The sequence below is a fragment of the Heptranchias perlo genome, chromosome 10, assembly GCF_035084215.1.
Source record: "Heptranchias perlo isolate sHepPer1 chromosome 10, sHepPer1.hap1, whole genome shotgun sequence".
Taxonomy (NCBI): Eukaryota; Metazoa; Chordata; class Chondrichthyes; order Hexanchiformes; family Hexanchidae; genus Heptranchias; species Heptranchias perlo.
In genome coordinates this window covers 84,692,849-84,707,006 of record NC_090334.1, presented here as the reverse complement: position 1 = coordinate 84,707,006, position 14,158 = coordinate 84,692,849, and the positions used below count along the sequence as shown (strand labels likewise).

Genomic DNA, 14,158 nt, shown 5'->3' with positions numbered 1-14,158 from the left:
GGTACATTTGGTTCTTTAACTATCACCCTGCCGGCTTTAATTGCCGACGGGGCTTCCGGATTCGGGAAGTGCTCGCTCACCCAGGCGGGTCTGTGGGAAACCCGGAAGCGGGCGGGCTGGAGCCGACTTCCTCACCCGCTTGGGATTTTCGCCAATTTTCGCAGCCCCCAAAGCACCTGCAATTTGGATTTTAAAATTGAGCCCATAGGGTACAAAAGCAAGTCATGATGACCCTTTATAAAACACTGGTTCGGCCACCCTCCCTGATGTCCCTCTCCGATCTCCCCCTGTCCCCCCCAATCTCCCACCCTCCCCCCAGATGTTCTCCTCTCCGCCCCGTTCGTCCCCTCTCACCCACCCCCAGATCTTCCCCTCACCCCCCGATCTCCCCTTGACCCCCCCCCATCTCCCCCTCTCCCCCACCCCCCGATTTTTAGCGCCCTCCACTCTCTGTTCCAGTGCTGGATGACGCCTCATTCTCTCTCCCTTTCTCTCCCGCCCCCAACGGCGTTGCAGCTCCTGTCGGCAGTCAGCATGTGGAGTATTGTGTCCAGTTCTGGGCACCGCATTTTCGGAAGGATAAGAAGGCTTTAGAGAGGGAGCAAAAGAGATTTACTAGAATGATTCCAGGGATGAAAGACTTCAGTTACATGGATAGACTGGAGAAGCTGGGATTGTTCTCCTTACAGCAGAGAAGGTTGTGAGGAGATTTGATAGAGGTATCCAAAATCATGAGGGGTCCAGACAGAATAGATAGAGAGAAACTGTCCCCCTTGTTGGAAGTGTCATGAACCAGAGGACACAGATTTAAGGTGATGGCAAAAGAACGAAAGGCGACATGAGGAAAAGCTTTTTTACCCAGCGAGTGGTTAGGATCTGGAATGCACTGCCCGAGGGGGTGGTGGAGGCAGATTCAATCATGGCCTTCAAAAGGGAACTGGATAAATACTTGAAGGAAAAAAGTTTGCAGGACGACGGGGAAAGTGTGGGGAGTGGGACGAGCTGGATTGTTCTTGCAGAGAGCCGGCACGGACTCGACAGGCCGAATGGTCTCCTTCCGTGCTGTAACCATTCTATGATTCTATGATAAAGGAAAGCATCCCGTATGCCTTTTTAACCACCTTATCTACCTGTCCTGCTACCTTCAGGGATCTGTGGACATGCACTCAAAGGTCCCTCACTTCCTGTACACCTCTCCGTATCCTCCCATTTATTGTGTATTCCCTTGCCTTGTTTGCTCTCCCCAAATGCATTACCTCACCCTTCTCCGGTTTGAATTCCATTTGCTACTTTTCTGCCCACCTGACCAGTCCATTGATATCTTCCTGCAGTCTACAGCTTTCCTTCTCACTGTCAACCACACGGCCAATTTTTGTATCATCTGCAAACTTCTTAATCAAGCCCCCTACGTTTAAGTCTAAATCATTAACATATACCACAAAAAGCAAGGGACCTGGTACTGAGCCCTGTGGAACCCCATTGGAAACAGCCTTCCACACATGCTGCGTGCACAGCCCTGCAGGGGATCCTGCTTCATTTCCCTTAACCTGTGTTGTTGAGGCCAATTGTTTGCTGCACCCTGAAGTTGGAACTCTGAGCCAGATGAGCTATGGATCTGCCTCGGCCAGCTGCAGAAGCAAAATAAGATGGGGATCTACCTGGTGTCTCGAACCTCACAGTCTGCAGCAAAGGGGACATCAGCTGGGAGAAGGCTCTCACCTTCTCAGCTGTAGCAGTGAAGAAATTGGAGATGACATATACCTGAAAAATTAATGTACTAGCAACAATGTACAATCATATTTTTTTATTGCAGGAATTTTTGATGTCCCCAAAATATCCTAAAGACCCTTACACATACAAGTTCCTGTTCAACCTCTTCGGTAAAAGGTATGCGGGTCTGTACTCAACAGTCAGTTCTAAAAATTCATTCTTGGGATGTGGACGTCCCTGGCGAGGCCGGCATTTATTACCCATCCCTAATTGCCCCTTGAGAAGGTGGTGGTGAGCCGCCTTCTTGAACCGCTGCAGTCCGTGTGGTGAAGGTTCTCCCACAGTGCTGTTAGGTAGGGAGTTCCAGGATTTTGACCCAGCGATGATGAAGGAACGGCGATATATTTCCAAGTCGGGATGGTGTGTGACTTGGAGGGGAACGTGTGGGTGGTATTATTCCCATGCGCCTGCTGCCCTTGTCCTTCTAGGTGGTAGAGGTCGCGGGTTTGGGAGGTGCTGTCAAAGAAGCCTTGGCGAGTTGCTGCAGTGCATCCTGTGGATGGTACACACTGCAGCCACGGTGCAGCGGTAGTGAAGGGAGTGAATGTTTAAGGTGGTGGATGGGGTGCAAATCAAGCAGGCTGCTCTGTCCCAGAGATCGCTGAGCTTCTTGAGTGTTGGAGCTGCTCCCATCCAGGCAAGTGGAGAGTATTCCATCACAGTCCTGACTTGTGCCTTGGAGGTGGTGGAGAAGCTTTGGGGAGTCAGGAGGTGAGTCACTCGCCGCAGATTACTCATGCCTTTGACCTGTTCTTGCAGCCACAGTATTTATATGGCTGGTCCAGTTAAGTTTCTGGTCAATGGTGACCCCCAGGATGTTGATGGTGGGGGATTCGGCAATGGTAATGCCGTTGAATGTCATGGGGAGGTGGTTAGACGCTCTCATGTTGGAGATGGTCATTGCCTGGCACTTATCTGGCACGAATGTTACTTGCCATTTATCAACCCAAGCCTGGATGTTGTCCAGGTCTTGCTGCATGCGGGCTCGGACTGCTTCATTATCTGAGGGGTTGCGAATGGAACTGAACACTGTGCAATCATCAGTGAACATCCCCATTTCTGACCTTATGATGGAGGGAAGGTCATTGATGAAGCAGCTGAAGGTGGTTGGGCCTAGGACACTGCCCAGAGGAACTCCTGCAGCAATGTCCTGGGGCTGAGAGGATTGGCCTCCAACAACCACTACCATCCTCCTTTGTGCTAGGTATGACTCCAGCCACTGGAGAGTTTTCCCCCTGATTCCCATTGACTTCAATTTTACTCGGGCTCCTTGGTGCCACACTCGGTCAGATGCTGCCTTGATGTCAAGGGCAGTCACTCTCACCTCACCTCTGGAATTCAGCTCTTTTGTCCATGTTTGGACCAAGGCTGTAATGAGGTCTGGAGCCGAGTGGTCCTGGTGGAACCCAAACTGAGCATCGGTGAGCAGGTTATTGGTGAGTAAGTGCCGCTTGATAGCACTGTCGACGACACCTTCCATCACTTTGCTGATGATTGAGAGTAGACTGATGGGGCGGTAATTGGCCGGATTGGATTTGTCCTGCTTTTTGTGGACAGGACATACCTGGGCAATTTTCCACATTGTCTGGTAGATGCCAGTGTTGTAACTGTACTGGAACAGCTTGGCTAGAGGCGCGACTAGTTCTGGAGCACAAGCCTTCAGCACTACAGCTGGGATGTTGTCGGGGCCCATAGCCTTTGCTGTATCCAGTGCACTCAGCCGTTTCTTGATATCACGTGGAGTGAATCGAATTGGCTGAAGACTGGCTTCTGTGATGGTGGGGATATCGGGAGGAGGCCGAGATGGATCATCCACTCGGCACTTCTGGCTGAGGATGGTTGCAAATGCTTCAGCCTTGTCTTTTGCACTCACGTGCTGGAATCCGCCATCATTGAGGATGGGGATGTTTACAGAGCCTCCTCCTCCATGTAGTCCTGAGTTGTAGCTTCACCAGGTTGGCACCTCATTTTTAGGTATGCCTGGTGCTGCTCCTGGCATGCTCTTCTACACTCCTCATTGAACCAGGGTTGATCCCCTGGCTTGTTGGTAATAGTAGAGTGAGGAAGATGCCAGGCCATGAGGTTACAGATTGTGCTGGAATACAATTCTGCTGCTGCTGATGGCCCACAGCACCTCATGGATGCCCAGTTTTGAGCTGCTAGATCTGTTCTGAATCTATCCCATTTAGCACGGTGGTAGTGCCACACAACACGTTGGATGGTGTCCTCAGTGCGAAGACAGGACTTCGTCTCCATGAGGACTGTGCGGTGGTCACTCCTACCAATACTGTCATGGACAGATGCGTCTGCGACAGGTAGATTGGTGAGGACGAGGTCAAGTAGGTTTTTCCCTCGTGTTGGTTCGCTCACCACCTGCCGCAGGCCCAGTCTGGCAGCCATGTCCTTCAGGACTCGGCCAGCTCGGTCAGTAGTGGTGCTACTGAGCCACTCTTGGTGATGGACATTGAAGTCCCCCACCCAGAGTACATTTTGTGCCCTTGCTACCCTCAGTGCTTCCTCCAAGTGGTGCTCAACATGGAGGAGGACTGATTCATCAGCTGAGGGAGGGCAGTAGGTGGTAATCAGCAGGAGGTTTCCTTGCCCATGTTTGACCTGATGTCATGAAATTTCATGGGGTCCAGAGTCAATGTTGAGGACTCCCAGGGCCACTCCCTCCTGACTGTATATCACTGTACCGCCACCTCTGGTCGGTCTGTCCCACCGGTGGGACAGGACATACCCAGGGATGGTGATGGAAGAGTCTGTGTGGCATGAATGTTACTTGCCCAAGACTGGATGTTGCCCCTCACTCTCTGATATACCCCACACCCCTCCCAGTAACACTCTCTGATATACCCCACACCCCTCCCAGTAACACTCTCTGTACCCCACACCGCTCCCAGTAACACTCTCTGTACCCCACACCCCTCCCAGTAACACTCTCTGTACCCCACACCCCTCCCAGTAACACTCTCTGTACCCCACACCCCTCCCAGTAACACTCTCTGTACCCCACACCCCTCCCAGTAACACTCTCTGTACCCCACACCCCTCCCAGTAACACTCTCTGTACCCCACACCCCTCCCAGTAACACTCTCTGTACCCCACACCCCTCCCAGTAACACTCTCTGTACCCCACACTGCTCCCAGTAACACTCTCTGTACCCCACACCCCTCCCAGTAACACTCTCTGTACCCCACACTGCTCCCAGTAACACTCTCTGTACCCCACACCCCTCACAGTAACACTCTCTGTACCTCCCACCCCTCCCAGTAACACTCTCTGTACCCCACACCCCTCCCAGTAACACTCTCTGTACCCCACACTGCTCCCAGTAACACTCTCTGTACCCCACACCCCTCCCAGTAACACTCTCTGTACCCCACACCCCTCACAGTAACACTCTCTGTACCCCACACCCCTCACAGTAACACTCTCTGTACCCCACACTGCTCCCAGTAACACTCTCTGTACCCCACATTGCTCCCAGTAACACTCTCTGTACCCCACACCCCTCCCAGTAACACTCTCTGTACCCCACACCCCTCCCAGTAACACTCTCTGTACCCCACACCCCTCACAGTAACACTCTCTGTACCTCCCACCCCTCACAGTAACACTCCTTGAAATACCCCACATCCCTCACTCTAACATTCTGTTCTACCCCAAATTTTTGTGACTTTGAAAGAGTTGAAACTTAATTTGTTCAATCCTTAACAAGCCTCAACTAGACCAGGTATTTGCTCATCTTATGTTATTTTTCTCAGGTTTTTGGGGAAGGGTCTGCTGACTGACACAGACCACCAACACTGGTACATGCAGCGTCGGGTGATGGACCCCTCCTTTAGCCATTCGTACGTATGTGTTCCTGACTTTAAACTCAATGTTATTCTTTCTGTTTAAGTGCTGGTCAGTGTAAAATCTAATGACTCCAATTCTTATTCAACCAGGATCATCCCCACTCCAGGACTTAAGCCCATAATCTAGACTGACACTCCAGTGCAATACTGAGAGAATGCAGCACTGTTGGAGGTGTCGTCATTAAACTCCCTGTACAGGTGGATGTGAAGGATCCCTTAGTACTTTCAAGAAAAGAGAAGGGAATTCTTCTAGTGCCCTTGCCAACATAGGAACACAGGAATTGCTGGACGATAAAAGACCACGGTCCATCTAGTTCACCGTCTCCCACCCTGGTAATCACATGATACAATGATAATGGAGTTATTGACTAATCACAGCAATCAATCTCGATCAGTGAGTCTCCAACAGACCCAGACATGAGGTGAGGAAAACCCCCAGTGGTGGAGAGCTTTGGGAACCATAGGTCCAAGGTCACCTGTTCCTCCCGAGCCTGTTACCCACCACACGTCAGGTCTCAAATTACTCAGATACTGGATCCCAAAATGTTATTTTCTGAAAGAAATCGATGTAATTTACATTGGAATGAATCAACACTCTCTGCTCCCACCGTCTCCCCGGGGGAGCCTGTTCCAGAGATTGACCACTCACTCACTGAAATAATGTCTCCCCGGATTAGTTTTGAATTTGCCGCCCTCCAAGTGCAGGCCGTGTCCTCTGGTTCTACTGTTCTGGACAGGGTGAAACAGCTCGTCATGGTCAACATTATTCAGTCCCTTTAGTTACTACAAACAGCAATCGTATCACCTCTCAACCTTCACTTTTCCAGGACAATATTCCTCCCTCAACCAACACCACTAAAACAGATTAACTGATCATTGTTGTTTCTTGAACTTTGCTGTGTATAAATTGCTGCTTCATTTGCTTCTGACTACACTTCAGAAGTAATCAATGACTGTGAAGCTGGGAGTAAATGCCACACTTTCCTTTTCTCTGAGTCACTATTTGCCGTGCAGGTACCTGGCAGGGTTAATGGGTTTGTTTAATGAGAAGGCAGAGCAGCTGGTGGAGAAGCTGGAGGAGTTGGCGGACGGTGAAACTGCGGTGCGAATGCACGACAAGCTGAACTGCGTGACGCTCGAGGTCATCACAACGGTAAGAGTTTGTTCGCCTTCCCTTCAGCGCTAATTTCTTTTCCCTCCAGGTTTCTCCCCTAGTCTCCTCTGACTCTTACTGGAGAACAGATCCATCTGACACCCGACTCGCCCAACAAACACAGACGCACTCTACGGCTGAAGTCTCCGTGCAGCGATCATGAGCAACAAACCAGGTGTTTCTCCTCTCACTGTCCACTGCATTATTGTTTACAACACCCCCCTTTACACCTCTTAGTGTGATGCTGCTCTCAGTGTAGGTCACGGCCAGCATTGCAGCACTCTCTGTGTAACCTCACTTGCAGTATCCATTAGTCTCTTGTAGGGGGTGGTTGGTGTGTGTCAGCTTCACCTCTGACTTCTGAGCAGTTCGAATCGCTCCCACTCCCTGGGTTCTAGACCTTGGACTTATTTGGGGGTTGTGACAAAGTGCAGCAGACAACTGGTTTTGGTGCAAGAAACTTTGACCTTTATTCAAGAGAGAAAATACAACACAACAATCTTAACACTCTAATAAAATGGGGAACACTTCAGTACACACGAGGGAAATTACAGTAGAAAGATACCTCACCCCTCCCAATCCCACTGTACTAGCTAAGTTGGACTATAAAGGGCCAGGGATAATGCTCACCAAACAAAACCTTGACAGTAATTCACCCAGAGGTAAGTCAGAAATAGATTGTAGAGTGGAAACTTTGCAGATCGTCGGTTTTCTCCCGAGTTGGTTTTCTTTGGTCGCGGTGGCTCAATATTACCCGGTTGGTTGGTGACAATATTTGGTTGGTTGTTTCGTAAGGCCCTTGTTGCCGCGAGGTGTCTGATGGTCACTGGGACTGTTGCTCTGGTTTCTTCTTGTGTGTCGGCCTGCTTCTAGAGCTGCTGACCTTCTCTCTGTTGCCCCCTCGCCTTGTTGTTCGCTGGAAACTGCTCTTCCTTCCAGAGACAGGCAGAACAAGAGAAGCAGAACACAACAGCCAGCAAGAGCCAGAGAGAGAGAGAGAGAGAGAGCGAGAGAGAGCAAGAGAGAGAGAGAGAGCGAGCGAGAGAGAGAGAGAGAGAGAGCGAGAGAGAGAGAGAGCGAGAGAGAGCGAGAGAGAGAGAGAGAGAGCGAGAGAGAGAGAGAGAGCGAGAGAGAGAGAGAGAGAGAGAGAGAGCGAGAGAGAGAGAGAGCGAGAGAGAGAGGGGTTTCCAGTTTCCACTTCTATATCCCTCCCTTACAATGTTCTTTGTCACCTTTTTTTTTTAAAAGGGCACTTCCTGTCTGTTTAAACAGTTCTTACAAAGTCCTTAAGAATCTTTGATGGCTTTTTGATGGTCCCTCATCATGTTGCCATTGCTTCTCCCGATGGGTCATTGTTAATTCCAATTTTGAGAGCTTGTCACACAAGGCTTCCTTTTGTATCCAAGGTCCTAGGTGTTGATCGGTTTTGCTTTAAAACAAAGACATGGCCCCACCATGTCTGGAGCAGTTGCCTCTTTCAATGGCAGTGAGTGATGACCACCTGCTGTAGGTTTTGCATTAAAACAGAGACTTGTCTGAAGCAGTAATTCTCCCACATTCCACTGTGTGTGTGTTGTTAATTTCGTCTGGTGACCTCTCACCTATCCTTCCATCTTAGGATTTTGGTCAATGGCCAAAGTTTTCCATACCCAGGGTAAAGGTGAATTTCTTTCAGGTTTTTCTCCGAGTTTTGGGGGATCTGTGAATTTTGAGAATCTTACACTCTGTAACTCACTCTAGGGAGTTCCAGCTGTCCATTACCCACCGTGTAACTCACTCTCAACCATCCATTACTTTCTGTAACTCACCCTGCAAGTACCTGCCACTTTCTGTAACTCACTCCCAGATATCCGTCTCTCTGTGTAACTCACTCCGAGGTATCCCTTACTCTATAACTCTCTGTTCTCCTTAAAGGCGGCCTTTGGGATGCAGCTGAACTTACTGGATGGTACTGAGCTTCCATTTCCACAGGCAATATCTATGATTCTGAAAGGGATTTCACAATACTTTCATAATCCATTCATGCAGGTAAGTGCTGATCCAATCTAAAATTACTTTATATTGATAGTTTGCATTTGTGTTTTAAAATGAAACCCTTCTGTTTTCCATCTGAAATATTCAGATGACCCAGGTCATTGTGTCTGAGTGACCTGGGAGCAGCACATACCACACAATAGGAGACCCGTGGTAATAGCTCCTCCGGGGCCAGCCGTGGCTCAGTGGGCTTCACTCTGGCCTCTGAGTCAGAAGGTTGTGGGTTCAAGTCCCACTCCAAAGACATGAGCACATAATCCAGACTGACACTCCCATTGCAGTACTGAGGGAGTGCTGCACTGTCGGAGGGTCAGTACTGAGGGAGTGCTGCACTGTCGGAGGTGCTGTCATTTGGATGAGATGTTAAACTGGGAAAAGCAGAGAGTTCTCCTGGCAAAATTAATCCCTCAACCAACACCTAATAAAACAGATGACCTGGTCATTTATCTCATTGCTGTTTGTGGGATCTTGCTGTGTGCAAATTGGCTGCTGCTTTTCCTACATTACAACAGTGACTACACTTCAAAAAGTACTTTGTTGGCTGTAAATGAAGGATGTCCTGAGATTTGTGAAAGGTGCTATATAAATGCAAGTTCTTCCCTTCTCTCACATGGGGAAGTAGGAAGCTACGAGTGGTGTGTGGGGAGCAGGGTGTTGGGATTTCACTCCTGGTTGCTGGTAATTGACGTGACTGCAGAAGCAGCTTGTGTCCCACCTCTGGTCTTAACCAATTATGACTTTACTCTGTCGCTCAAGACTGTTTTGCCTCATCTTATCTAGTCTTGCCTTTATGTCAAGGCTGGGAGTCGATAGTTCTCCAGGCCTCCCTCGACTCCTTCAGATTCCAGGTCAGGCTTCGTGAACCGGCCTTGTAAGGCTCCATTGTTTATGGCTGCCCAGTATATGATAAAGCTTCCGGCCTTAACTAAGTCAAGAATGTTGTTTCATCTTCTAATTTGTTCCAGTAAACAGGCTGGAATGCAGAATGTTGATGCTGTCCTTCCTGCAAGTTAATGTGATCCAAGAGCTCCCCGTTACACCCACCCACTCATTCCCAGTGCCAGTGTTTTTAGTCACCCAAAATCATACAAGAAAAGATACACATACAGGCACCATTATGGGCAGCTTCTTTAGGAAATGACTATCCTAGATGTACCAGCACCCGTGCCACCGGAGTACTGCTCCTTTACATTAACAGTACACAGTTCTTTGTCTGGGTGCCTAATTAGTCTTCTCTCTGTTCCTAGTCTTCCCAGTTCTTGCCCCTGTGTTGCCAGTGTACTTAATCCCACCACTATTGTGTTCCCAGTACATGCCTCAGCACTGGAAGTTTGTGAAGGAGGTGTGGGACTCCTTAGAGCTGCTCCGTTGCACGGGAAAGGAGTGCATAGAGAAGAGGAAGAGAGCTGTAGTGAACAGAGAGGACGTGCCGAAGGATATCCTGACACACATCCTCAAAAGTGCAGGTGACGCGATTTTCCGTAAATTCTCAGAGCAAAATTGCCGCCCTCCATTATGGCTCTTCCACTTCTTAAAAAACTGTTTTTATAATGCCCTCCTCAAGATCAAGTCAATACTTGTCACCAGTGTCGGCAGCAAGCAGTCCCAGCCCAGGTACAGCAGGGAATTACATTGCCTTGATAACGGGCAGTTGGAAAGATTATCTGTAATCACCAGGCATTGTTCTCTGTCTATGTATGCAATAAATTTCAAGGAATCCCACACTCACCTGACGAAGGAGAAAGCCTCCGAAAGCTTGTGATTTTCAAATAAAACTGTTGGACTATAACCTGGTGTTGTAAGATTCCTTACAGCAGGGACTAGATACAGGAGGGTACATTTCTATCTTTACCGGGTGGCCGCTAAGCATCGCCTGGGTGGAGCACAGAGACAAACACGGGTGGATTGTCTCTCTCTCCCTCTCTTGAGGACACACTTAAAGCAATTTTTAGAGGATTTTCCTCACATGGGTAATCCCCCACCGGCCAGATTTTCCTCTCTGCACTCCATTCAGTCAATGCCCATGTGCTAAAAATGAAAATCTACACAGGTTGTAATGATCTGGAACACACTGCCTGAAAGATTGGTGGAAGCAGATTCAATAGTGACTTTCAAAAGGGAATTGTATAAATAAAATGGATTATGGGAAAAGAGCAGGGGAGTGGGAATAATTGGATAATTTTTTTCAAAGAGTCGGCACAGGCACAATGGGCCGAATGGCCTTGTTCTGTGCTGTAAGATTCAATGAGTAAAGCTCCCTCTACACTGTCCCATCAAACTCCCACATGAGGTACAGCGCAGATTAGATATAGAGTAAAGTTCCCTCTACACTGTCCCATCAAACTCCCACATGAGGTGCAGTGCAGATTAGATACAGAGTAAAGCTCCCTCTACACTGTCCCATCAAACACTCCCAAGGCAGGTACAGCACAGGTTAGATACAGAGTAAAGCTCCCTCTACACTGTCCCATCAAACACTCCCAAGGCAGGTACAGCACAGGTTAGATACAGAGTAAAGCCCCTAAATGTGTCTCAGAAACATGTCCCCTGCTCCACCAGAATGACGTTCTTCCATTTCCCACACCAGCCCCACTACGGCCAATCGCACAGGCCAACCGGAAACAGCAGGTATAGAGCATGAAGAGACGATGTTGTCTCCCTCCAGTGGCTCAGTATGAATAAGACAGCAATTGGGCTCTACAATTGGCCTCAGTCCCCTCGGATTGGAGGGGGACAATCAGCTGGGGGCCCTCTCCTAACTGTTGTCCCATGACCACTTCTGGGAAATGCAGGCCTGTGAGTGTCAGAGTAGAACAGGATCAGGCTCCACTCTAATTCCCACCATTGAATAACCTACAGACACCCACTGCCTGGCTACACACATAAACCATGGCCCCTCAGGTGTGATGCCAGAGATTTGCTGGCCCCTGTGCCCCAGTCCCCCTGGAGGAGGAGTCAGAGTCGCCAGCAGTGGGGGATTGGAAGCTGAAACCAAAAGCCCATCCCTGTACTCAGCTGGTCTAAACCAATCCCCCACCCACCCAGAGCGAGGGCAGCGGAACTGCGAGCATTTTAAACTCTCACACACTGTTCCGATGTTTCTCTTGCAGAACAAGAAGGAGAATATGACGATGGCCTGATGCTGGACAACTTTATCACCTTCTTCATCGCAGGTCAGTCAGACTCCTCTCTACCTCTTCCTGTCTTCAGAGTTCCTCATCATCCTGTTCACTGACTGAAGACTGTGTCACTGCACAGAGCTGGCAAAATGAGGGGGCTCAAAGATAGAAAACACTGCAAATATAAAGCAGGTCTCTCAGCATCTATAAGGAGAGACGATAAGTTAACACTTTGGGTCAATTCCCAATAACATGCAGTTATATCGCGCCATTGATGTAGCGAAAGATCTTACAGTACAGAAGGAGGCCCATCGGCCCATCATGCCTGTGCTGGCTCTTTGAAAGAGCTATCCAATTAGTCCCACTCCCCTGCTCTTTCCCCGTAGCCCTGCAAATTTTTTCTTTTCAAGTATTTATCCAATTCCCTTTTGAAAGTTATTATTGAATCTGCTTCCACCGCCCTTTCAGGCAGTGAATTCCAGATCATCACAACTCGCTGCATAAAAAAAATTCTCCTCCTCTCCCCCCTGGTTTTTTTGCCAATTACCTTAAATCTGTGTCCTCTGGTTACCGACCCTCCTGCCAGAGGCAACAGTTTCTCCCTATCTACTTTTTAAAAAACCCCTCATGATGTTGAACACCCCTATTAAATCTCCCCTTAACCTTCTCTGCTCTAAGGAGAACAATCCCAGCTTCTCCAGTCTCTCCACATAACTGAAGTCCCTCATCCCTGGCACCATTCCAGTAAATCTCCTCTGCACCCTCTCCAAGGCCTTGACTTCCTTCCTAAAGTATGGTGCCCAAAATTGAACACAATACTCCAACTGTGGCCGAACCGGTGATTTATAAAGGTTTAGCATAACTTCCTGTGCTTGTGTTGATAATTTGTTCTGTTCCTCACAGGTCAGGAGACAACAGCCAATCTGATTTCTTTCACCATCATGGAGCTGACACGGCATCCTGAAATAACAGCAAGGTAAGGAGAAGGGGGATGTGATTGGAGAGAGTGAGGCCAGTGATTAGGAAGGACCTGAGATTGGGGAGGAAGAAGGGTCTGAGAGTAGGGGAGGGAGTGGGGCTTGGAAATGGACTGGAAGTGGGGCAGAGATCATGAAGGGAGAGGGATTGGGGAGGGAACAGTTTCGGGGACCGGACCCAGGAACTGGAGAGGCAATAGGGCCAGGGAATGAGAACAAAGTGAAGCAAGGGATCAGGGAGGGAGCAGGGTCAGGGTTCAAAGAGAGTTTGGGGTCAGGGAGGAAGTGAGACTGAGATAGTAAAGCAGCCATACTCTGCTGCAGAGCGGAAGAAAGCAAGAGAAATGCAGGACGTTGCCGACATGTTCATTCGGAATGAGATCATAATCCTGATGCAGGGGTGGGTCATTGTAACTCTCACTGACTGTGGGAGAGCTGATCCCTCTGGTTACTGTAGATATTGTCAATGTTGTGCATCCCTCGGACCTTATCTATGGAGGATTAGCAATGGGATCCTGATCCTTGTGGATTTAGGAATTGGGGAGTAATAGGAGCAAAGGGACAGAGTAACCACTCATCTCATCAGGCTTGCTCCACCATTTTACTGGCCATGACAGCTCCATGTGTCAGCCGTGACTCAGTGGGTAGCACTCTCGCCTCAAGAGACTTGAGTACATAATCCAGGCTGACACTCTCAGTGCAGTACTGAGGGAGATGTAATAAATTGGATAGCCAAATGGTAAAGGATAGAACACTACAGCCTAGTCTTCAATTGCTTCCAAGCCTTTATTCTCAGAGATTCCCCCTAACACACCGAGCACCCCCTAGATGAGCTCCCTGCTATAAATGGATACAAGAGAGTCCCCAGTTGATACCCACCACCTGAATATAATTAACATTAATTGATATAAATCACATGGATACAATTAACAGGAGTGTTGCACTGTTGGAAAGGCAGACCTAAGGGAGTGCTGCACTGCCTTTCAGATGATACATTAAACCGAGGCCCCATTTGCCCTCTCAGGTGGATGTAAAAGATCCAAAGAAGAAGAGCAGGGGAGTTCTCCCCAGTGTCCTGGCCAATATTTATCCCTCAATCAACATCACTAAAACAGATCATCTGGTCATTTACCTCATTGTTGTTTGTGGGATCTTGCTGTGCGCAAATTGGCTGCCACGTTTCCTACATTACAACAGTGACTACACTTCAAAAAATACTTAATTGGCTGTAAGGCACTTTGGG

At 48.8% G+C, this 14,158-nt stretch overlaps 1 protein-coding gene across 1 annotated transcript in view; it reads left to right on the top strand.

The window, feature by feature from the left end:
- LOC137326752 (cholesterol 24-hydroxylase-like) overlaps window positions 1-14,158 on the top strand; it is a 59,201-nt gene that overhangs the window by 21,568 nt on the left and 23,475 nt on the right. The window contains exons 4-10 of the mRNA XM_067992133.1: window positions 1,814-1,887; window positions 5,540-5,626; window positions 6,647-6,785; window positions 8,700-8,813; window positions 10,129-10,285; window positions 11,930-11,992; window positions 12,842-12,914. Coding sequence (XP_067848234.1) covers window positions 1,814-1,887; window positions 5,540-5,626; window positions 6,647-6,785; window positions 8,700-8,813; window positions 10,129-10,285; window positions 11,930-11,992; window positions 12,842-12,914 — 707 coding nt within the window. The remainder of the gene's footprint in view (window positions 1-1,813; window positions 1,888-5,539; window positions 5,627-6,646; window positions 6,786-8,699; window positions 8,814-10,128; window positions 10,286-11,929; window positions 11,993-12,841; window positions 12,915-14,158) is intronic.